At 42.5% G+C, this 25,777-nt stretch overlaps 1 protein-coding gene across 2 annotated transcripts in view; it reads left to right on the forward strand.

The window, feature by feature from the left end:
- znf518b (zinc finger protein 518B) overlaps nucleotides 1-21,847 on the forward strand; it is a 44,947-nt gene extending 23,100 nt beyond the window's left edge. The window contains exons 1-3 of one of the 2 annotated variants that reach the window (XM_085965225.1): nucleotides 5,499-5,573; nucleotides 7,714-7,782; nucleotides 14,246-21,847. In XM_085965225.1, coding sequence (XP_085821351.1) covers nucleotides 14,591-20,197 — 5,607 coding nt within the window. In that variant the 5' untranslated portion in view covers nucleotides 5,499-5,573; nucleotides 7,714-7,782; nucleotides 14,246-14,590 and the 3' untranslated portion in view covers nucleotides 20,198-21,847. Of the gene's footprint in view, nucleotides 1-5,498; nucleotides 5,574-7,713; nucleotides 7,783-14,245 lie in introns of those variants that run through there. The other variant, XM_085965234.1, reaches the window with a different exon arrangement.
- The last annotated feature ends 3,930 nt before the right edge of the window (nucleotides 21,848-25,777 follow it).

Below are 25,777 nucleotides of genomic sequence, written 5' to 3' on the forward strand. Positions count from 1 at the left end.
ATGTGCCAAGGTTCCAGCTCGATTTGGCAAGACGATATCATCCTTCTCTCTGTTCTGTGCACAAGCACGGTTGTGGAGCTACAACTGGTAAACTAAACCTGAAGGAGTGAATTTAAATAACAAAGTAGAAGTGGATTTCTGAGAAAATGGTGACCAGCAAAAGAAGAAAAGGAAATCACAAAAAAGTAAAGCAAATTCAATTTTTTTTTTTTTTTTTTTTTTAAAGTGTGGGACAGCCACAGGTTTACAGAGTAACCAAGCTATATAACCAGTGAGGACATACAAAATAACAAAACAGGAAAGGACAGATTTACAGGATATGAAGATTGTTAGCAAAATAGACTGATCTGTGTCAGTTGTCATCGAGAGACAGAGTGCAAGATAAACAGTAAAGCACAGTTGGGAGATGAACACAGAGACAGTTACTTGAAGAGAAGTGCACACGTTTAATCATTTTGACCATGAACAACACCACAGGAGGGAAAATACATTTGTTTATGTAAAGGATTCATTTAAAGTTTATTTCAGCTGATTTCCACCAGTTTTTAACCAATTTATCTCCTGTATATAACAAATCAATTCTTCACAGTAACAGAGCTTCACCCTGGATCTTTCTATTGTAAGCAGTCAAGTTTGGGAGTTTTGTGTTAAATGGAACAGAAATGTTTTAAGTGCAGTAGTCCTTGTTTCATTGAAGTTATCCATTTACAACAGGAGGTTTATTGTATCTGGCCCTTGAATTTGGGGCTAATTTTTTTCCCCTTGAGCTTTAGCAATGTTTTTGGGGTTTACCCCCTCTGATTTTTCTCCTAGTTTTTGATTTTTTTAAATTAGGACCTCAGAAAACAACCAATTTAAATAAAGTTGTTAAATCAGCAATAAATACTTGACTTTTTTAAACAATCCTTATCTACATAATATATAGCACAGTTTTGAGGCCCAGAAAAACCAGTTGGCATTAACCAAAATAACATTTAAAGCAAACTTTAAAACATTAGATTATTTACAAAAAAAAATACTTGATTGGAACGGTGTGTACTTGGTTAATAACAATAATTCAAATCGCTTAAATTTGCATGATGCCAGAAAAGGTCAAAAAATAAAATGCACATTTAGAAATACTACAAACAGCAAAATAACCCAAACTTATTTTCTGTGTAAAGATTCCTAATTGTATTTAGCTAGGGCCATATTTATCAATCAGAGTATTTTGGTTTAAAGTTAGATTGACATTTCTGCCCTTTTTTATAATAATAAGTTGCTTGAATTGTTTAGTCGTCTTACAGATGGGATTTTGTATGTGTTGCTTACACTTTGGTCTACCCAAAATGAAATTTATGCAGTGGTTGCTGTAAATCTAGAACCAGAACAATTCCTGAATAAATTGATTGCTTTTATTCCTTTTATTACTTTATAAGCTTCTATTGCATTTTTCAGAGTGAGATTTTTAATGAATTCTTGTTATCATGAGTACTGGAAAAATTCAAACCAGGTGCTTTAGTTTTAACTTATAGAAATTACAACACGGAACTGGGCAGCTTGGCCCAAACAATAAATGTTGTTTATCCTCTGTGAGCAGTAGTCCTAAACCCATATGCCTTCACTCACCTTTCCTTCAACTACAAATCTAACCTTTCTTGGTATGTTGACATGGTCACTACTTCAATCACTAACTCTGACGGTGCATTCCACAACTCTGATGGTGCATTCCACAACCTAACAACCCTCTTGGGTTTTCTTCAAAAGTTCCTGCTGCTGTTTTGTTCCACATCTCTAACCCATCATTTAAAATTTTAAACGGCTCCATCAAATCACCCCTTAATCTCCTTTGCTTGAATGAAAAACACCCAAATTTATGAGTGACATTTAATACATATTAAGTAAATCTTAATTAAATAGAAATATATTTGATTTGACCTCAAGTATGTAAAATATTCTCCATTTTAGGACCTACCAGTCTAGCAGCATTACAACACTGAAGGTTGAAGGTAATCCAAAGCATGTCACATCAATTTTATGGACTGGAAGGTCATCCTAGGACAAGAAATGTCCAAATTTTATCCCAACTTGGAGGGTTTGAAACTTGTTGTCTGGTACTAACTGATGCTGGAACATTTAAGTGAGGGATGGACAAGAAAATTGCCACTGATATAGCCAGGCTATCAGTGAAGTGGCTCTGATCATGATACCCAGCTTGATCAACTGATTTGGTGCCCTATGGGGATGAGGTTTACCACTCACCCGCTGTTACTTTAGGAAAGCTCTGGTCAAGGAATTCACCTGCTCTCTCAAATGAAAAAGTGAATCATTGACTAGAATGATCATAGAAAATAGTGAAGATCTATCTCTGCACTCTGTCACTTGCTTTTTCAATACTGCTTTAGACATGTGATTAGATTTAGTTCATCTGTTCAAATGCCTTCATAAGAACATAAATAGGAGCAGGCCATTCGGCCCCTCGAGCCTGCTCCGCCATTCAGTAAGATCATGGCTGATCTGATCTTGGCCTCAACTCCACTTTCCTGCCTGCTCCCCATAATCCCTGACTCCACTGTTTTTCAAAAATCTGTCTATTTCCACCTTGAATATATTCAATGACTCAGCCTCCACAGCTCCCTGGGGTAGAGAATTCCAAAGATTCACGACCCTCAGATGAAATTCTTCCTCATCTCCGTTTTAAATGGGCAACCCCTTATTCTGAAACTATGCCCCCTAGTTCTAGATTCCCCCATGAGGGGAAACATCCTCTCAGCATCCACCCTGTCGAGCCCCCTCAGAATCTTATATGTTTCAATAAGATCACCTCTCATTCTTCGAAACTCCAGTGAGTATAGGCCCAACGTTTCCTCATGAGACAACCCCCTTCAACTCGGGAATCAACCTAGTGAACCTTCTCTGAACTGCCTCCAATGCAAGTATATCCCTCCTTAAATAAGGAGACCAAAACTGTATGCAGTACTCCAGGTGTGGTCTCACCAACACCCTGTACAGTTGTAGTAAGACTTCCCTACTTTTATACTCCATCCCCCTTCCAATAAAGGCTACCATTCCATTTGCCTTCCTAATTACTTGCTGTAACTGCATGCTAACTTTTTGTGTTTCATGTACGAGGACACTCAGATCCCTCTCTACTACAGCATTCTGTAGTCTCTCTCCATTTAAATAAAATTTTGCTTTTTAATTCTTCCTACCAAAGTGGATAACCTCACATTTTCCCACATTATACTCAATCTTCCAAATTTTTGCCCACTCAGATTAATATCTATATCCCATTGCAGACTGTGTCCTCCTCACAACTTGCTTTCCCACCTATCTTTGTATCGTCAGCAAATTTGGCAACAGTTCCTTCATCCAAGTCATTTTAATATAGATTGTAAATAGTTGAGGCCCCAGCACTGATCCCTGTGGCACCCCACTAGTTAGTTTGCCAACCTGAAAATGACCCATTTATCCCAACTCTCTTTTCTGTTAGTTAGCCAATCCTCTATCCATGCTAATTTACTACCCCCAACACCGTGAGCTCTTATCTTGTGCAGTAACCTTTCATGTGGCACCTCATCGAATGCCTTCTGGAAATCCAAATACACTGCATCTACTGGTTCCCCTTTATCCACCCTGCTCATTATATCTTCAAAGAACTTTAGTAAATTTGTCAAAAATGATTTCCCTTTCATAAAACCATGTTGACTCTGCTTGATTGTATTCATGGACTTGGCATCAAGATCTTCTTTATTGGCATTCACCAGTTTTGTAATGGCTTCATAAGTAGAAGTCTATTAATTTAAGTCTGTAGGGTATCTTTCTAAAACACGAGCTCTTGGATGCATTTAACTGGTGAGGATCATCCTAACCCAGCTGGCCAGTTAATAAAGATCTTACCATCCTGTGTTTCCCGTCTTTCATTCAAGGCTTGTTGTGAACAGTACTACGACCATCTCCGTTTTGGTCTTCCACAAAACCACTTTTCTTGGCTTAAACCTATTTCATTAGCTTACAAATGAAACAATCTAGTTATGTAATGCATATGCTTTACCCGGAAGAGTCTTCTTGTTAGAATATATTCAATTGTTGCACACAGGTCATTCCTTATTTCTTCAGCATTAAGCTCTGTCTCCCGGCTTATATCCAACATAGTCCTTGCACAGTGTATCCTGAAAGCATCGGAAAGCCGTGGAAACTCCAGAAGAAAGTTCCCCCCCCCGTCCGAGATGGTGGAAACATGTGGATTTAAGCATCGGCGAAGATAGATTCCAACTATCCTTTTTATTGCAAAACATTTCAATTAAAGTTACTGAACCGTCAACATAAATAATAACTAGCAGATAGCATTCTATTTGAAAGACGTGTATATTTTAACAAATGACAGATGCATAGAATGTTTTTAACTCACGGTCGGTATAAAATGACCAGTTTGTGTATGATCTTTCATCGTACACATTTTCTTTCAGGCTACGAATCCTTTAAATGGGGGAGGGTGGTGCTGGTCAGGAATGTTGATTACTCATCACGTGACTTTACAGACACTCCCGTGCCTGAGGGAGAACTACCTGCCGGTTAATTCCAGTATAAAATGGGAACATGATTGTTAGTAACTCTGGGACTCGATGCCCGCGGCAATAAGTTCAAGGAATGTTCTGAACATTCAGCCCACCTGCGCATTTGCCTGCCGCTCTGCATGAAGCAGCAAACCCCCCACAGCAAGCCATATAGAAGTGTGATTTTTAGTTAAAAATATCGGTAGCGGAAAACTAGCCACGCGGCGATACAGCGTTTAAAAAAACTGCTACTTGGCAGCGTGTTCACATTTTATTAACTCGACGATGTATGCAAATGGCAGCGTGCATCTTTCCATCGGCGTTTATGCAACCGATTTCTGCCTTGGTTTCAGTGTCTTTGGAGGGCGGGGTTCAGCGATTGTATTTTGGATGGGGGAATCATCGAAAACCTTTACAGCTTTTCTTGCCTGGCCTGCTGAGTATTTTCAGCATTTTCTGTTATTACAGCTTTTCTTACTGCAGCCAACAAACCGGGGTCTTTAGATCCTTTTCAAATAGAGGGATGAAGCGGAGTGTTCAGAAGTTTTTAACCAATTTTTTATTTTTCAAAAATGCCGTTTATTTTTTTATTACTTTTAAAACTTTTACTTTGTATAGAGGTTGGACATTTGCAGAACAAATTCAGACCGGCAAATAACGAACCGTCATTTTGTCTTGTCCTTCTTGCGCTGTCTGAATACGAGAGAAGAGTCTTGAGCTGAGTTTTGATTTGTAATGCAGCCCCCCGGTGTTGGACGGGAGGAGATGGATCACCATCGACAGGCGCGTCGCATGCTCCAGCCCAGTAGATTTCTATAGTGAGCGGGCAGCCAATGGGAGCGGCCGGCTGGTCGGCCGGCGGATGTGTACAGCGCTGGTTGGCAGTCAGTCCCGGAGCGGAGCGGTGCTGAGGCTGCCGGGCGCGGTAAAGCGGTCGAGAACTATTTGACCATCAGCAGTGGGGGAGGTTCAGAGGGAGGGACGGACTGACTGCGGCGGTCAGCGGCTCCCGGTCAGCGAGGTGGGCCGGCGCCGGTTGTAAGTTCCCCTCTTTTGTTTGGGACTCTTGTGGGATTCGGGGCTCGAGTTCGGCTGTCTCTCCTTGTCCGTTGGGAGGGTTTTTGTACACACACTGAAAGCGCGGGCGCCGCTGTTGCGGCTGCGCGGCCCTGAATTTTTACTGAAATATAATTGAAAAAAGGACGAACAGTTCGTGAGCCCATCCTCGACACGGCGCCGAGCAGCGGGAGGGCGCACCGGCGTCACCGTCCTCCTGACATCACCCCCCTTCCTGGGAACAGCACTCCACCCCCCTCCCCTCTTGGACCACAGCTCCCTCCAACCCCTCCTCCCGGGAATACAATCTCCCCCACAAATCTCCTGGGAACATAGCTCCCTCCAACCCCCCCTCCTGGGAATGCAGCTCCCCTCCTCCTCCCGGGAACACAGTTCCCATCCTCCCCCCTCCTCCTCCCGGGAACACAGCTCCCATCCCCCTCCCGGGAACACAGCTCCCTGCTCCTATTATAATCTATTATAAAGGATGCAATAACTGGGCACTTAGAAACTAATAGTAAGATTGGGCAGAGTCAACATGGATTTATGAAAGGGAAATCCTGTTTAACAAACCTATTAGAGTTCTTTGAGGATGTAACTAGTGGAGTAGACAAAGGGGGAACTGGTAGATGTGGTGTATCTGGATTTTCAGAAGGCCTTCGATAAGGTCCCACACAAGAAGTTGGTGAACAAAATTAGGGCACATGGAATTGGGGGTAATATACTAGCATGGATTGAGAATTGGTTAACAGACAGAAAACAAAGAGTAGGGATAAACGGGTCTTTTTCAGGATGGCAGGTTGTGACTAGTGGGATACTGCAAGGATTGGTGCTTGGGCCCCAGCTATTCACAATCTATATCAATGATTTGGATGAGGGGAACTAAATGTAACATTTCCAAATTTGCTGAAGAGACAAAGCTAGGTGGCAGTGTCAGTTGTGAAAAGGATGTGAAGAGGCTTCAGGGGGATCTCGACAGGCTTAGTGAGTGGGCGAGAACATGGCAGATGGAATATAATGTGGATAAATGTGAAGTTATCCACTTTGGTAGAAAAAACAAAGGCAGAGTATTTCCTAAATGGTGAAAGATTGGGGAATCCAGATGCTCAAAGGGACCTGGGTGTCCTTGTATGTGAGTCACTGAAAGTGAATGTGCAGGTGCAGCAAGCCATTAGGAAGGCAAATGGTATGCTGGCCTTCATTACAAGAGGATTTGAGTACAGGAGTAAAGAAGTCTTACTCCAATTATATAGGGCCTTGGTGAGACCACAGCTGGAGTACTGTGTGCAATTTTGGTCTCCTTACTTGCCATAGAGGAAGGATTTACTTGCCATAGAGGGAGTGCAACGAAGGTTCACGAGATTGATGCCTGGGATGGCGGGACTGTCGCATGAGAAGAGATTGAGTAAGCTTGACCTGTCTTCTCTTGAATTCAGAAGAATGAGAGGGGATCTCATTGAAGCTTACAAAATTATTACAGGACTTGATAGGGTGGATGCTGGGAGAATGTTGCCCTTGGCTGGGGAGTCTAGAACCAGGGCCCACAGCCTCAGGGTAAAGGGTAGGCCATTCAGGACTGATGAGAAGAAATATCTTTACACAGAGGGTGTATTCAAAACAGAAGTCGATAGATTTCTGACTAGTAAGTGCATCAAGGGATATGGCGATAGGGCCAGTGAATGGAGTTGGGGCAGAAGATCAGCCATGATCTCATTGAATGGCAGAGCAGGCTCAAAGGGCCGAATGGCCTACTCCTGCTCCTATTTCTTATGTTCTCCTGGGAACACAGCTCCCTCCTCCCGGGAGCACAGTTCCCTCCTGGGAACGCAGCTCTCTCTCTTTCCCTCTTCCACCCCCCCCCTTCCCGGGAACACAACTCCCCACCCTCTTCCTGGCAACACTGCTTCCCCCACCCTCCTGCCCTCTTCCTTGGGATTCAGCTCCCCACCCTCCTCCTGACAACACCTGAAATCAGTGTTCATATAAAAGTCTATTTTAAAGGACTGAGGTAACAAACTGATGTTGTCACGAGTTCATTAACACAAAGAGCTGTTTAGTATCTGCTGCAAATGAAGTGATTGAAAGATATTTTAATACTAATGTTTATTTTTATGACTTCCAGAAAACATTTGGAGGTGTAATTTTAGCAAAAATGAAGACCTGTGAAATTGGTGCCGCTGAAAGTGTCCAGGTAAATCTTAAACTATTACAGGAAACTTTGTGCTATCCGGCACTGACGGGACCGAGCTGTTGCCGTTCCCTCAAAACTGCCGGACACTCCAGCGCTAATGTTGAAAGATCCGGAAGCTTCTGAGCTCCGTATCTGTCAACAAACCCTGTTGCTTAGCAGCAGCTTCTAAACAGTCCAAGCGTCTCTGTAGCTTAGCAACAGCTTCAGCAGACCTTGCAGAGCTTGACTGTTGAGGAAAAAAGCAACGAGAAGGAAAAAAGCAACGAGAAGGAAAAAAACCTAACGAAAACGGCACCTGATTTTTGCCGGTGGCTCGAGCATTCCGGACAGTTAGCCTCCGGATAACACACAGTTTCCTGTAGTTGGAAATGCTCGTGTACAGATTTTCTTCCTCCAGTGATAATAGTTATGTGATATTTTAATAGTATTTGATATTGTTCCCTTATATTTGTTCGGTACTGAACAGGAGACCTTAATGGATTTCAAATAAAAGTAGTTGATGGAGTCCATTTAAATAGGTGCTTCTTAGTTAAAAAATACTGTTGATTAAAAGGCCTTAAGTTCTAAATCCATTGATGGGGAAATATGAATCAGGAATCTGTAAGTTGATTAAAAGAAGGAAAATAAATCTGGATTGTGGACATATCGCTATCATTTGATTATTTCAAGACAAAACTTTAAGAGGAGGCCTAACAGTTTTGAGAGCTGCATGTCAGGAGCAGTACTTAAAAATTAGATGCCAACCTGGTGAAGCTACAACACAGGACTGCATGCATGCTAAACAGCGGAGCAACATGCTCTAGACAGAGCTAAGCGATCCCACAACCAATGGATCAGATCAGATCCTGCCACATCCAATTGTGAATGGTAGTGGACAATTAAACAACTAACGGGGGGAGGAGGCTCCATGAACATCCCCATCCTCAATGATGGCAGAGTCCAGCATGTGTGAGTACAAAAGACAAGGTTCACAACCATCTTCAGCCAGAAGTGCCGAGTGGATGATCCATCTCGGCCTTCTCCTGAGGTTCCTACCATCACAGAAACCAGTCTTCAGCAATTCACTTCCCTCTGTGATGTCCAGAAACGTTTGAGAGCACTGGATACAGCAAAGGCTGTGGGCCCGACAATATTCCGGCTGTAGTGCTGAAGACTTGTGCTTCAGAACTAGCTGCGCCTCTAGCCAAACTGTTTCAGTACAGCTTACAACACTGGCATCTATCCGACAATTGACCAGTTATGTCCTGTTAGACTTACGGGGTTCTGGCCAATTAACCTTTTCACTCCTACGTTCCAAAAGATTTGACTTGACCCGTATCGATGACGGTGATTATATTTTATTCAGTGTAAGTGAGACTTGATGATGCATTATAGCATCTGAGCAGTAGTCATACAAGACGCAATCAAGATTTATATTACCCGTTATGCCCTGGGTAGAGGTCGCGATCTCCACAAGCAAACCCCTGCCAGCCCTTCAGTCCTTTTGAGTCTACATCCAGTCGGTGTCACATATGTAGTTCCTCCATCAGCCCATCCCGCCTTGGCCCATCTGATGGATGGTCCCAAGCTTCCAGCCGAATGCCTCTACAACCTAAGTGTCTGAGAGACCCCTTCTTATACCATTACACTCATTCAAAACCTATGGAGTCCTCCTGAACCAATCACTGGCTTACACCCCAAACCCAAAATCCAATCATAAAGATGCCACATCTGCAGCACCTTGGCTTATGCAGGATCTAGTATATGATACCCTTATAGTATCATCTGTTTTTGATCATCAAGACTCATCTGGGTAGTTATGGCAACACAAACAGAACATGTCCCCATGTGTAGAGATATGGCGTCCTTGCTGTTTTTAATTCACTGCTGACATCATAACATTCCAACACTGGCAGCTACATGTGACCTTGCTTCCCAGGCTAGCTGCACTCTATTCAACCATGGCACTCTGCTTTTTCACTCCATGCTATCTGGTTACAGCTTACTCAGACTTTTAATTATAAGCAAAAGGGTTACATGTCATATATAATTCAGGTTGTTATTGCATACTGTTGATGATTACAAACTTCTACATTTAATTCTTGCACATGATTATAAATCCATTACTTAATAGTTATAAGATATCAAAACAAGTATTCTAAAAATCAACTGATCCATGATAATCTTACAGTCCCTTTGCCTCTTATTCCATTAATTTCATTAGCTTTGGGTCCATGAACAGGCTGCTGTCTAGTTCTGCTGCTGACTGCATCTTTAATTTGGCCAAGCAAGGCCCAGCGCCTTGGTTTCTTCCATTTTACATTTAACAGGTCTACCCACGCATATTACACTAGTTTAAAAGCATGGTTATTCAAGAATCGCCATACATTGCGAAACAGTTACATAATACAAACTTGAATTTAGTCCATGTTAGTTAGGGAGAATATGAAATGGAAACTTCCCACCATTCTCTGTCCTATCCACAAAAAGCAGGACAAATCCAATCCAGCCAATTATTGCCCCATCAGTCTACTCTCAATCATCAGCAAAGTGATGGAAAGTGTATTCACAGTGCTATCAAGCAGCACTTATTCACCAATAACCTGCTCACTGAAGCTCAGTTTGGGTCGTGCTAGGACCACTCAGCTCCAGACCTCATTACAGCCTTGGCCCAAACATGGACAAAAGAGCTGAATTCCAGGGGTGAGGTGAGAGTGACTGCCCTTGACATCAAAGCAGTATTTGACCAAGTGTGGCATCAAGGAGCCCGAGTAATATTGGTCGATGGGAATTGGGGGAAAATTCTCCACTGGCTAGAGTCATATCTAGCACAAAGGAAGATGGTTGTTGTTGGAGGCCAATCATCTCGGCCCAAGGACATCGCTGCAGGAGTTCCTTGGGGGAGTGTCCTTGGCCCAACCATTTTTAACTGCTTCGTCAATGACATTCCCTCCATCATAGGGTCAGAAGTGGGGATGTTCACTGATGATTGCACAGTGTTCAGTTCCATTTGAAACTCCTCAGATAATGAAACAGTCCATGCCTGCATGCAGCAAGATCTGGACAAAGTTCAGACTTGGGCTGATAACTGGCAAATAATATTCGCGCCACACAAGTGCCGGGCAATGACCATCTCCAACAAGAGAGAGTCTAACCACTTCCCTTTGGCACAACGGCATTACCATCACCGAATCCCCCACCATCAACATCGTGCGTGTCACCATTGACCAGAAACTTAACTGGACCAGCCATATAAATACTGTGGTTACAAGAGTAGGTCAGAGGCTGGGCATTCTGCAGCGAGTGACTCCCCAAAGCCTTTCCACTATCTGCAAGGCACAAGTAAGGAGTGTGATGGAATACTTTCCACTTGCCTGGATGAGTGCAGCTGCAACAACAGTCAGAAGCTCAACACCATCCAGGATAAAGCAGCCCGCTTGATTGGCATCCCATCCACCACCTTAAACATTTACTTCCTCCACCACCGGCATACCGTGGCTGCAGTGTGTACCATCTACAAGATGCACTGTAGCAACTCGCCAAGGCTTCTTCGGCAGCACTTCCCAAACCTGCAATCACTACCGCCTAGAAGGAAATGGGCAGCAGGCACATGGGAACACCACTGCCTGCAAGTTCCCCTCCAAGTCGCATACCATCCTGACTTGGAAATATATCGCCCTTCCTTCATCGTTGCTGGGTCAAAATCCTGGAACTCCAGCAGCACTGTGGGAGTACCTTCACACGGACTGCAGCGGTTCAAGAAAGCAGCCCTTCACCTTCTTGAGGGCAATTAGGGATGGGCAATAAATGTTGGCCTTGCCAGCAACGCCCACATCCCATGAATGAATTTAAAAAAATGAATTCCATATGAATAAGTTAATTTTACGATTTAAGAATTGATTTCTTCCGAATTTGCAGAAGATAGTCGGTGAAGGAAACTGACCAACTGAATCACTTTGGAAGTTGTGAAGTGTTTTATGCTGATGCAACTTAACTTATCTACAGTTCTCTTCAGCTTTTAGCCATACATATGTTTCTTTCTGTATGTCATTTGCTTACAATTGACAGAGGTGCAGTCTTTTATTTGGATGTCATTATCCTGTAATGAAAGCTGGAATTGATGTCTGCATTTCATATTTGTGAATAGGGTAGCTAATGTTACCCCACGGTAGTGGGGAAAATGCTAGAGTCCATTATAAAAGATGTAATAGCAAAGCACTTGGAAAGCAGTGACAGGATCGGACAAAGTCAACATGGATTTACAAAAGGTAAATTGTGCTCGACTAATCTACTGGAATATTTTGAGGATGTAACTGGTAAAATAGATAAGGGAGAACCAGTGGATGTGGTGTATTTGGACTTTCAGAAGGCTTTCGAGAAGGTCCCGCATAAGAGATTAGCGTGCAAAATTAAGGCACATGGGATTGGGGGCAAGGTATTGACTTGGATAGAGAACTGGTTGGCGGACAGAAAGCAGAGTTGGAATAAACGGGTCGTTTTCCGAGTGGCAGGCAGTGACTAGTGGGGTACCGCAAGGATCGGTCCCAGGACCCCAGCTGTTCACAATATATATTAATGATCTGGACGAGGGAATTGGATGTAATATCTCCAAATTTGCAGACGACACAAAGCTGGGTGGGAGGGTATGCTGTGAGGAGGATGTCATGAAACTCCAGTACGATTTGGACAGGTTGGGTGATTGGGCAGAAACATGGCAAATGCACTATAATGTGGATAAATGTGAGGTTATCCACTTTGTGGCAAAAACAGGAAGGCAGATTATTATTTGAATGGCAATAGATTGGGAGAAGGGGAACTGCAAAGAGACCTGGGTGTTCTTGTGCACCAGTCGCTGAAGGTAAGCATGCAGGTGCAGCAGGCGGTTAAGAAGGCAAATGGTATGTTGGCCTTCGTAGCAAGAGGGTTCAAGTACAGGAACAAGGATGTCTTGCTACAGTTGTACAGGGCCTTAGTGAGACCGCACCTTGAGTATTGTGTGCAGTTTTGGTCACCTTATCTGAGGAAGGACGTTCTTGCCATGGAAGTAGTGCAGCGAAGATTCACCAGGCTGATACCTGGGATGGCAGGAATGACGTATGAGGAGAGATTGTGTCGATTGGGCTTATACTCACTGGAGTTTAGAAGATTGAGAGGGGATCTCATCGAAACCTATAAAATTCTGTCAGGCCTGGACAGACTAGATGCAGGAAGGATGTTTCTGATGGCCGGAGAGTCCAGAACCAGGGGTCATAGTCTAAGGATAAGGGGTAAGCCGTTTAGGACTGAGATGAGGAGGAATTTCTTCACCCAGAGAGTGGTGAACCTGTGGAATTCTCTGCCACAGAGGGCGGTGGAGGCCAGTTCATTAAATATATTCAAGAAAGAGTTGGATATATTTCTTAAGGCTAAAGGGATCAAGGGATATGGGGAGAAGGCAGGGACAGGGTACTGAATTTGGATGATCAGCCATGATCTCATTGAATGGCGGAGCAGGCCCGAATGGCCTACTCCTGCTCCTATCTTCTATGTTTCTATGAATGAATTTGTGCTGTACATTCGTGTTCTCTCCTTATTTTGGGAAGAGGGGCATGAGCTTGGCAAATGTCTGCTTTCTTCATCTGCTGTTTCTCACCGGCTATTTCTCAGACACAGAAGTCACAGAATCACAGAAATCCCACAGTGCAGATAGAGGCCATTTCGGCCCATCGAGCCTGCACCGACACATATCCCACCCGATCCCCGTAACCCCACGTATTTAATCCCCCCTGACACTAAGGGTCAATTTATCATAGCCAATCAACCTAACCCGCACATATTTCTCTGGGTATTTAAATCGCTTATGTTTTAAGTCATTTACATATTGAAGTCAGATACTTCCAGATTTATGAGTTGATCCTTGCTTCTTGCAAAAAGGGAGGGCACATAAAGTTCAGTTGGAATTTAAGAATTATATTACCTGAACTTTGTTATCAATTTGTCAGGGAATTGAGGGACATGAGCAACCTATTTTAAATCATTATATGAGCAATTGTACTCCAATGATGGATTTAAGAAATGAATATTCTTGGGGCACTGCTGGTTGGACTTCCCAAGTATTATGCTTTCCCACTCAGCTTTTAACTTCTGATTAATTATCTTTTTGTTGCAAACACCATTTTTACTTCTCCTTCATTCTTTCTGTATGGTGATTCTGGTGAAACAGCTCTTTTCATAGTCCATGCAATATTTTATAAACTACTGAGGTAGAACTTTGGAACACTCTCCCGCAAATGGCAATTGATGCTAGATCAATTGTTAGTTTTAAATCGGAGATTGATCGCTTCTTGTTAACCAAAGGTATTAAGGGATATGGGCCAACGGCAGGTATATGGTGTTGGGTCGCAGATCAGCCATGATCTCATTGAATGGCGGAACAGGCTTAATGGGCTGAATGACCTACTCCTGTTCATAAAATCTAATTTTCTTTCCCATTTATTTCTTGTAGGTTGAAGCATTTCTAGTGGCATAAGATGGGCTGTCCTTGCAGTATTGAAATTCAGGCCCTGGTGCAAAAAAGGTCAAAGAACATTTGGAGAAAGGAAACCCTTTTATTTGTGGTGGTTCTTCTCCATTTGAGTCACAGCAGGTGACTGAATTTTATTGGAAACTGAGAAAATGTTACATATAAAAGAACAAAATTCTTCTATTGGAGCGTTGCACGTGATTGCTCAAGACTGAATTAGAAAAAGGATCGACAGTAATAGATAAGAAACAAAAGAGCTGATGTAGCACAGCTTACCTTCAGAAATCCATTTTTAAAAATCTGCTGAAATTTAAGCAACTTTAAAAAATGCAGCTTAAATGGTTAAGAGTGCTGCTGCCAAAAATGGAAGATCTCCCAGGGAAGGAGAGTTTTGCTTGTACTGCTTCAGCAGTCTCATTGAAGTGTGGCACTGGAAGAAAGCAGACTGCAAGAAAGACCACTGCAATCAAGAGTCATTTGAGTGCTAAAAAGCAGCAGTCAAAACAGAATCTGAAAATAAGTAAAGAGAGCATAGGAACCTGTGATCATGTAGAAGGATATGGAAAAGAGATAAATGAAATGTTAATGTTTTGTGTTAAGTGTAAAGATATCCAGCAATTCAGCTTTGCAGAACTACAGGAACACTGCCAACAAAAGCACCCGGAAGACAAACCTGTGTGTGTCTGTAGCAGATGTGGTTTCACTGTGGATGATGTGGAACAAATGAATGTACATGCAATTTCACACACAGTGGACAGTACATTAAACACAGAACTCAGTGTTGGTAAGGAAGATCAATCCTTGAATATAGAGGGGAAACTACATAAAACTAGGCATTTAAAGCCAGATACCTTGTATTGTAATAAATGCAGGTTTTCAACAAAAGATCTACTTCTGTTTCAAAAACACATTCTGAGACACGAAGAAATTCAGTACAAATGTGGACGATGTGATCGTGTCTGCTACACTAGGGGAGAATTCCAGCGTCACTCTGTACAGCATACTGGAACGTTTCCCTTTAAATGTAGGTATTGTGATTATGGTGCAGTCCGAAAGGATTATGTTGTGAAACATACCAAGGGAATACACCGAGACATCATAAAAAATGGTGGATCTGTGCTCGTTCTACCAATGAGGAAAGGCGATAAGAAGGCTTTCTCCAAACTTAAGAACGTCTTAAAAGTAAAACGAACAGCAACTATGCAAAATGAGAATTCTGCTAATGTTGACCTACATGATCAGATGGCAGCTTCCAACGCTTTGGCCCCTAATCCGAATGGAACCTCTTGTCAAGTGCAAGACTTAGATATTGCTGTTCCTCCACAGACAGGTACAAACAGTGCCAGTGAAAATAAAAACATGGATAAAGCAACTGTAGAATATACTAAACATTTAAATTGCTCTCCCACTGACGCTAGAAAGATTCGGCTACAGGTACTTGCATCTTCTAAACATGCTGTTCAGCCTGGTACTCCATTAACATTGGTTGCTCCAGCACAGGTGGTTATTCCTTCTAACTGCTTGGCTCAGCTAATCGAAATAAAAACTGTTGATGGGAAGCAGCAGTTGGTGTTCAGACTAATACCACAAGTTTCAGCAGCTTCATGCCCTCTGCTAGGAACTGGTGCACCAGGAATTACTACACTTCCATCACAAGAATTGCAACATGTTGTCAATACAGAAGTTGCACAGCCACAAAAAAATAGTATGGCAAATCATTCGCCTACATTACTGACACAAATTGTGGATCACAAAAATAAATTATGCCATGTAGGCCCTTTGAATGAAGTTGTTGATGTTGAGCAGAAGAGTATGGGAATAAATACTAAAATGTCCCTTTCAAACCCTCCATCTCCAGTTGATGTAGAACCTATAGCTAGCAACTCTTCCAGCTTGGAGAGCAGAAACAGAGGCAGTCCAAAACAGAACAGAGTAGTTGCAGAACAGCCACAAGGCAGAAAACCAACCGAAACTGACCCGACTTGTGGTTCACAGCAAAATACCCTTGTATCCCCAGATGTTCTGGAGGAAGCGGTGCATTGTCTTCAGCAAGGTGCTATAGGCAGCAGAACCACCGTGAAGGATTTGAATGCAGATACCCAAGAGATACTCAGTCAAATTGATAAGGACTCCATAACTTTTTCTGGATCTAAAGAAACACAGAAAAGTAAAAACTCTTATTTAACTTACGAAGTTGCTGGCAGTAAAGGGCATGAATCTATTTCCAAGGGAGACCAGTTTTATGCATCAGGATTCAATAATAAAAGTACAGATTACATTGATGAAGTTATCTCTGTTGAAGCAACTTTTAACAAATCTCTTGTACAATTGTCTAAGGCTGTGCCAGTGTTGCCAAATAAAAATACGCATTTGTGTGATTCTCACATACTGACTGACTCCAGTTGCAGAACTCCGATCAAATCAGTTAAATCCTTGCTAGCTGATGGAATGAAAGCCAATACACATCATTGCTGTACACCACTTGATGTTGGTAAGGCTTCACTGTTGCAGATCTCTCCTACCTCATCCAGCAACAACACAACTCTAGCTTCTAAAAACAGTGATCGTCAAATTACACCTAACTGTTCATCTGTAAAACAAACCAGAATTATACCTAAAAGTATGTTTCATGCAGAATATTTGAAATGTCAGCATACTGGTATTGTTGATCAGCAACCCACTAATCCTGAAGCTTGTAAAAATCCATTTGAAAGTCACAGTATGTCCTCTGCTGCAGTACAGAATCATAGTAATGCATCTACATCATGCTTATATGCTCAAGATTGTAATGAAGTACACGGTGTTAGCAATTCATATCCTACATTGGAGAAGTGTGAAAACAGCAGGAAGAAACCAGACTTGCCTCTTCAGCAATCAAATGCATTGGAGCCTAGAAAAATTAATGTAAATGATGATGGAATTAAATCAGGATACTGCAGTCAGATTTTGGTTACAAAGACACATGATCAGAATTTACAAAAAAAAGCTATTGGTTCAAGTACAACAGGAGCTGCTACTAATTCGCTTAGCACTGTGTCTACAAACAGTTCAGCATTCATGAGTGAAATACTGTCACCATTGCATGATAAGAGTGAATTAACTAGGGAAGAATTTTCACATTTTGTCCCTGATGCTCACTATGCGCAGAACACATCACAAGACATTGCAATTAATCCAGACTTTGGTGATTTCAGTATTCGGTGTGGTCTAGATACTTCCAAGTCCACCGATGACCCTTCTGTTGATACACAGTGGCCTATAATTTCTTCAGTATTTTCTCTTAGCTGTGGTATGAATGATGTCCCAGACAGTATTCGATGGGATAATGACCAAGACAACAATTGTACTTCATTCACTTCTGCGCAAGAGATCCTGAAAGTTAACCTATGTTCTCGGGTTCAGGCAGATAGTAAAAGTCTCTCAAACTGCCTTGAGAGAAAAGAATCAAGTAAAAGCTACTTTATAAGTGAATCATTAAGTCGCAAAAATCCAGTGTGCGTATCAAGGTCTGAAAATAGAAACCTCAGTACAACATCAGTTCGGTCAGTAATGGTAAGTGGAAGCACATTCCAGTTGTCCAGTGGTAATAACTTGGCTGAGTGTCTTTCGTTACTGCCACCACTGGCTCCTTCTATGTCCCCTGTTGAGATTCAAGATAGTTCTTCTGCAAATCAGTTTCAACAGTTTGATGACAATACCCATAAGATCCAGGATGAACATAATCTATACACTAGTGAATTTTCTTTAAATCAAAACCGTTCCAATGTTTGTTTAGGACTGTCTTCCACAAGCAATACAGCAAAGGAGTGTTCCACACAAATGGATAGTTTTGTACAGAGAATAAAATCAAGTAGTGTGCCTAGCACTACTGGGAATCCATTAGCTGGTGTGACACAGAACTACCAAGCTAAAGGCTTCTCACCCCCAAAACTTAATGTTTCTCCAAATTTATCCCCAGAAGGTGTATCCTTTCAAAATAAATCACCGCCAAATACTTTTTCAGATATAGATGGGCTTGGGAATCCTTCAGTTTCACACAACTTCAGTAGCACCTTTTTAATTACATCTGCTCCCCCTGGAGGAACAGCAAATGCTTTTAAACAGCAAGTTTCAACTTTGGTAAATTCACAAATAACAGTTCAGAATCAGTCACCAGTGGCATTTGCAAAGATTTATGAACCAAATTCTAGCAGTTCTGAGGGACATTCCTTTCGCCAGCTACAAGCAGAAACACCTACAACTAGTGTGACGCCCTCTTCGAAAGTCTGCCACCAGCTTAGTTTGCAAAACAAAGTCTCTTTGTTTCCTTTAAGCTGCAATCCAAGTGCAGATCCTAAAACTGTTAACTCTACTGATGCTGTTGAGAAACGTGAACGAGTACCTTGTAGCCTTGGCCAACCCGTGCAGCTCACAGAAAAGGTAACGCTTCCATCTACAGTAAAACTGCAGAGTATTTCATCGTCAACCCCATCTGTTGCAGACAACCAAAGCAATCCTACCAAAGCTCAATTAAAGCCTCATAGTAAAATCAACAAAACTCATTCTGTTTTACCTCCTAGTATCTATCAAAGTAGATGCTTTCATAAAGCAGCAGATTATGCATCTAACCAGACTGAACATGCAATAGGTCTTGTTAATTTTCAAAATGCTGCTGAAATTGAGAACAGTGTACCAAACGTTAGTGAAAATGGGTCTGGAAATGACGACATGGGTCAAGATGTGCCAAATCTGCTTTTTCCACAACTGCAGTCCAAATCAGAAAGTTCTTCACGTGTTTCTGCATTTGCACACTGTTCTACAAAAAAACAAGTTAATCTTGAAAACACACCACCTCCTCGTTACCTAGTAAAAGATACTGACTGTTCTAAACATGAAACTACTTACAAGGTTGTTTCAAGTGGTATTGTGCTTAGAGTGTTGAACGCTGCTGATGACTTCAAACAAAAAGCTTCTACTGTAAGTTGCCAATCTATCAACCAGTCACAAAACTTTAGAGTGTTGTGTTCCAAATCAGTTTCATGTAGCATAGCAGGAAAATCAGAATTACAAGCATCATCTGTGACAAAGAAGCAAAAAATTTGTGCCAAGCTTGATTCAATAAATACTTGCTTCCCTAAGGCAAAATACCAGGAAAGCAGTAACTGTGATCAATCTTCTGTTTCAGTTGACAAACCAAACACATGTAACACTATTTCAGTTAAGACAGCAGCTCGTCGGAAATCTCGACTCTTAAAATCCAGTGCTGGTGAACATTTACCTTTGAAACGTAGAAATACCAGAAAAAGGAAACATGATCACATTCAGGATGATATCTTATTAAAAAAGATAAAAAAACAAGACAGTCTGGTTCCTGTTGTTACTGATAACGATGAGATATTAAAGACTGCCCGCAAACTGAGGCTCAAACCATTTAGTGAAAGTCAATTGGTGAAATGCCCTCGCCGCAATCAGCCTGTAGTTGTGTTAAATCATCCAGATGTAGATGTTCAAGAGGTAGCTAACGTAATGCAAACAATAAGCAAGTACAGAGGACATGTACTCAAGGTGGTTTTATCTGAGAGAACTGTTATTTCTCTCAATTTAAAGAAAAAGCATCAAAGACAGGAATTTGGAAACCAAGGTGTTTTATTTGACAAATGGCATAACTGCAAGGTAGTCAGTCCAGTGAAGGAAAGGCATATGTTGAAAATCAAACTAAAAAAGATTCATAAAAATAATTATCAGATAGTAAAAAATGTTCAAACTGACCATTTGCAGTTTAAGTTTCACTGTTGGTTTTGTGGGCGGATGTTTTGTGATCAAGAAGAATGGATTGCTCATGGACAACGCCATTTAATGGAAGCCACCCGGGACTGGAATGATGTGACCACTGTTCAAGAAACGACAGAAAGTGAAGCTGAAGTATATTTGGAAAGGAAATCCGATACAGAATGACAGGTCAGGGAATTACAGATCCTGAGATTTAAGAACGCCGAGTTGGTTTTGGGCCAGAATGCACACAAGTTCAAAATGAACAAGTGATTATTGTAAGTGATTCATTCATCTTGGCTCACTTGATTTGAAATCTCTCTGAATGTTCCTTTTTGCCATACTGATGTAAAATAAAATTGATCTTTAGCAGTGAAAGATAGGCTGACTGCAAACTGCCGTTCCTTGGGTACAGTGTGGGGTGAAGATGCATCAAAAAGGAAGCGTTACTGTTGTTTGTCATTAAAGATGTACAGTTGCAAGGAACATTTTAATGTACTAATGTAATTGTACCAATTGCGAAGATATGATATTGGGAGAATGAGGTATTTTTAAATTTCCATACTAACTTCTATATGAATTTCACTTGTTTAATACGTAACATTTTGTAGACATGGATAAAACGAACTATCCTGAAACAAGTGCTATTTTTGTTTGTGTAACATGTTTTAAAACAGCGCAATGTAATTTTATTAACTCTTAAGTGTACTTGTCGAAAGATGGATTTTTCACTCCTAATGTATAGAGCCGGATGATGTGTACAGTGTACACTATGTAGAGTGATAATTTGTAAAGTAGGTTACACACTACAGTTAATTGTGCTCAGAAAGTTGATACTTTTTGTATATTGGTTGTTTGATATTTGTCTTAATAAAGAAAACCAGGTGAAATTTTCACTACTTTAAAATATTGTCTTTCACTTGAGTGCATACTTCTCACTATCGAATAATAGTTAACTCCAATAATTGCTATATTCAGGGTTTCTGCCAGCATATAGGAGATTAGAGAACTATCATGGAAATTTGATCAAAACTTTTCATTAAATGGCTGGGCTGCCATCTATGTATCAATTTTGTATCAATTCCTGAACCCTGGAAGAAACCTTGTATTTATTTTTTTAAATAGTTTTATGCCATTAAATGTAGTTGGAATGGGTATTTGTTTGGTACTAGTATGGAAACTGACTAGTTTGGATATTTAATTATTTTATAAATCCGTTTCTTACTTTAAATTTATGAACCAAGTAAAACATACTGAGTTATTGAGACTACTACTTCACCATGAGAGTTTTAAGTCATGTTTTTCTGAGTTGCATGCTTTCCAATTTGCTTGTTCCAGCTCAGTAAAGGCAATGTAATAACCGATAGACTACCTGCACTGTAGAAGTAGTTGGCACTACTTGAATTCTGTTTATAAGTGGAAATTCTGTTTCTATAACTGATTTTGATTAAATAAATAGTCATTGGCAGAGAATGGATGGAAAAGAGAAAAATGGTGACGGATTTTGATATAGTGCTATAGAACAAATACAGCACAATATGAACTAATTCAAAGAAACATCACCCTTTCAATATCAGTCATTTTTAAAATGACCATTAAATACTTTGAGAGAATTATTGTGGAATGCTTCTTAAATCTAAAATCTGGTGTTTCTTTTGTGGAATCTCACTGCTCACTGCATTGAGAGTAAACCTTGCATGGTCTATATGGATTAATTGGCTTCCAACTGTATTGTCCTGAATTGAGAGTCTGGAAAGTAGGTTTAAAATGATCCTATTTGAATATGTTGATCAATTTGAACCGAATTTGGCCAAATAGTATTGTGGAATGAACATTGGTGTAGAAATTATAAATTTGCCAAATTAAAATTTCATTTAGGTAACTTATTATGAATGTTGAATTTATTTTTCTGGCTAACTGCACACTTCTCAATTTTATGTTGACATTGAAAATGGGTAATACTTTAATGTGCTGCAGAATGCGATTTCTCATTCCTCAATTTTTTATATCCAGTGTTTTTGTCAGGAACAAAGTTGGGTATAGAATAGCTTAGGTTAACTATGTGGAAAATGTGTTTTCTGCTCTGTCTTACCAATGCGTTTTGACCAAAGCTTAGAACAGTACACTGTGCTTATGGTGTGGCCAGACCTGTATTTAGTACAAGTTCATTATCACTTGACAAGTTTTGAGCTCTATTCCTTTAGCTTATACAGCCAGTGGTAATGGTCCATCAGAATCCCCAGATCTCTATACTGGATTGTATTAATACTATTATTTCCCTTCTTGAATTCTCTCACTTGCATTTATCAACCTCCATTGTGCTAGTCTCACAAAATTGGGGCTGCTCTATCTCTGCTCTGTGGAGCTCTCTCCCTAAACCACCTTGCCTTGCCACCTTGCTCCCCTTCTTCAAAACTCAACTCTTCAAATGTGCATTCCTCTGCACCTCCCAGCCCCAACCTATCTGACCTATTTGGAATAACAACAGAAAATGCTGGAAACACTCAGCAGGTCAGGCAGCATCTGTAGAGAGAAACAGAGTTAACGTTTCAGGTCGATGACCCTTTGTCAGAACTGGAAAAAGTTAGAGATGTAACAGATTTTTAAGCAAGTGCAGGGGCAAGGAAAGGGGGAGGGGAGGAGAGGAAAGAACAAAGGGAAGGTCTGTGATAGGCTGGAAGGCAGGAGAGATTAAAAGACCAAAGGTATGATGGTGCAAGGCAAAAGGAGATGGTAATGGGACAAGTTAAGAAACAAAATTAGATGAGTTGTAAATGGCAATGGCAGAATCATCAACAGCTGCCATGTGAGAAGAAATAAAATAGCGGCTGAGGTTATAGTCTGAAATTGTTGAACTTGTTGAGTCCAGAAGGCTGTAAAGTGCCTAATTGAAAGATGGTGTGCTGTTCCTCGAGCTTACGTTGAGCTTCATTGGAACAGTGATAAGAGGCCGAGACCAGAGAGATCAGAGTGAGTGTGGAGCGGAGAATTAAAGTGACAGGCGACCGGAAGCTCATGGTCACGCTTACGGACTGAATGGAAGTGTTCCGCAAAGTGGTAACCAATCTGCGTTTGGTCTCCCCAATGGAAAGGAGACCGCGTCGTGAGTAGCGAATACAGTATATTAAATTGTAAGAAGTACAAGTAAATCGCTGTTTCACCTGGAAGGAGTGTTTGGGGCCCTGGACAGTGGGAAGAGAGGAGGTAAAAGGGCAGGTGTTGCATCTCCTGCGCTTGCATGGGAAGTTGCCGTGGGAAGGGGAAGGGGTGTTGGGGGTGATAGAGGAGTGGACCAGGGTGTCGCGGAGGGAACGGTCCCTTCGGAATGCTGGGAGGTGAGGGGAAGATGTGTTTGGTGGTGGGATCACGCTGGAGGTGGTGGAAATGGTGGAAAGTGAGGACAAGGGGCACCCTATCGTGGTTCGTTGGGGGGAGGGTGAGCAGAAATGCAGGAAATGGAACAGACACGGTCGATGGCCATGTCAACCACAGTAAAGGGGAATCCTTGGTTGAGGAAAAGGAAGACATATCAGAAGCACTGGTATGGAAGGTGGCATCATCAGAACAGATGCAGCGGAGACGGAGAATGGAATAGAGTCCTTACAGGAAGCGGGGTGGGAAGAAGTGTAGTCCAGGTAGCTGTGGGAGTCAGTGGGCTTATAGTGGATGTTTGTCGATAGCATATCCTCAGAAATGGAGACAGAGAAGTCGAGGAAGAGAAGGGAAGAGTCAGATAGCAAAATACTGCAGATGTTGGAAATCCGAAATAACAGAAAATGCTGGAAAAACTCAGCAGGTCAGGCAACATCCGTGGAGAGAAATTTGAGTTGACGTTTCGGGTTGGACCCTTCTTCAAAACTGGAAAGAAAAGAAACTAGATCGGAGGCAGGGCTGCGATCGGACAAAAGAATAAAAGAAACAAAAGAAGTAAAAGAGATTAGAAGCTAGACGAGATGGTAATAGGCTGGGATTAGGTGTAAAGTGTACTGGCAGGGCAAAAGATAGCTGCCAGGTGTGAGAGAGAAACAAAAGGAAAGGGGGGGGGGGGAAAGGAGTGGAACAATTACAAGAGAAAATTAAATGGGGGCCGAGCTTATGATCTGAAATTGTTGAACTCGATATTGAGTCCGGAAGGCTGCAGACTGCCTAATCGGAAGATGAGGTGCTGTTCCTCGAGTTTACGTTGAGCTTCCGTGGAACAATACAAGAGGCCAAGGACGGTGAGGTCCGAGTGGGAATGGAGCGGTGAATTAAAATGACAGGCGACCGGAAGCTCGGGGTCACCCTTACGGACTGAACGGAGGTGTTCCGCAAAGCGGTCACCCAATCTGCGTTTGGTCTCCCCAATGTAGAGGAGACCGCATCGTGAGCAGCGAATACAGTATACTAGATTGCGAGAAGTACAAGTAAATCGCTGTTTCACCTGGAAGGGGTGTTTGGGGCCCTGGACAGTGGGAAGGGGGGAGGTATAGGGGCAGGTGTTACATCTCCTCCGCTTGCACGGGAAGGTGCCAGGCGAAGAGGAAGGGCTGTTTGGGGTGATAGAGGAGTGGACTAGGGTGTCTCGGAGGGAGCGGTCCCTGCGGAATGCTGAAAGGGGAGGGGAGGGGAAGATACGTTTGGTGGTGGGATCACTTTGGAGGTAGCGGAAATGCCGGAGGATGATCCGTTGAATGTGGAGGCTGGTGGGGTGAAAGGTGAGGACAAGGGGAACCCTATCGTGGTTCCGGGAGGGAGGGGCAGGGGTGAGGGCAGAAGTGCGGGAGATAGAACTGACACGGTCAAGGGCAGTGTCAACCACAGTAGAGGGGAATCCTCGGTTGCGGAAAAAGGAAGACATGTCTGAAGCACTGGTGTGGAAGGTGGCGTCGTCGGAGCAGATATGGCGGAGGCGGAGAAACTGGGAGAATGGAATAGAGTCCTTACAGGAAGCGGGGTGGGAGGAAGTGTAGTCCAGGTAGCTGTGGGAGTCAGTGGGCTTGTAGTAAATATTGGTCGATAACCTATCCCCAGAGATGGAGACGGAGAATTCGAGGAAGGGAAGGGAAGAGTCCGAGATGGACCATGTGAAGGTGAGGGAAGGGTGGAAATTGGAGGCAAAGTGAATGAAATTGTCAAGTTCGGGGCGAGAGCAGGAAACGACCAATATTTACTACAAGCCCACTGACTCCCACAGCTACCTGGACTACACTTCCTCCCACCCCCCTTCCTGTAAGGACTCTATTCCATTCTCCCAGTTTCTCCGCCTCCGCCGTATCTGCTCCGACGACGCCACCTTCCACACCAGTGCTTCAGTCATGTCTTCCTTTTTCCGCAACCGAGGATTCCCCTCTACTGTGGTTGACACTGCCCTCGACCGTGTCAGTTCTATCTCCCGCACTTCTGCCCTCACCCCTGCCCCTCCCTCCCAGAACCACGATAGGGTTCCCCTTGTCCTCACCTTTCACCCCACCAGCCTCCACATTCAACGGATCATCCTCCGGCATTTCCGCTACCTCCAAAGTGATCCCACCACCAAACGTATCTTCCCCCCCCCTCCCCTTTCAGCATTCCGCAGGGACCGCTCCCTCCGAGACACCCTAGTCCACTCCTCTATCACCCCAAACAGCCCTTCCTCTTCGCCTGGCACCTTCCCGTGCAAGCGGAGGAGATGTAACACCTGCCCCTATACCTCCCCCCTTCCCACTGTCCAGGGCCCCAAACACCCCTTCCAGGTGAAACAGCGATTTACTTGTACTTCTCGCAATCTAGTATACTGTATTCGCT

Source organism: Somniosus microcephalus, chromosome 2, assembly GCF_052327205.1.
Source record: "Somniosus microcephalus isolate GS21.2 chromosome 2, FLI_Smic_1.0, whole genome shotgun sequence".
Lineage (NCBI taxonomy): Eukaryota > Metazoa > Chordata > Chondrichthyes > Squaliformes > Somniosidae > Somniosus > Somniosus microcephalus.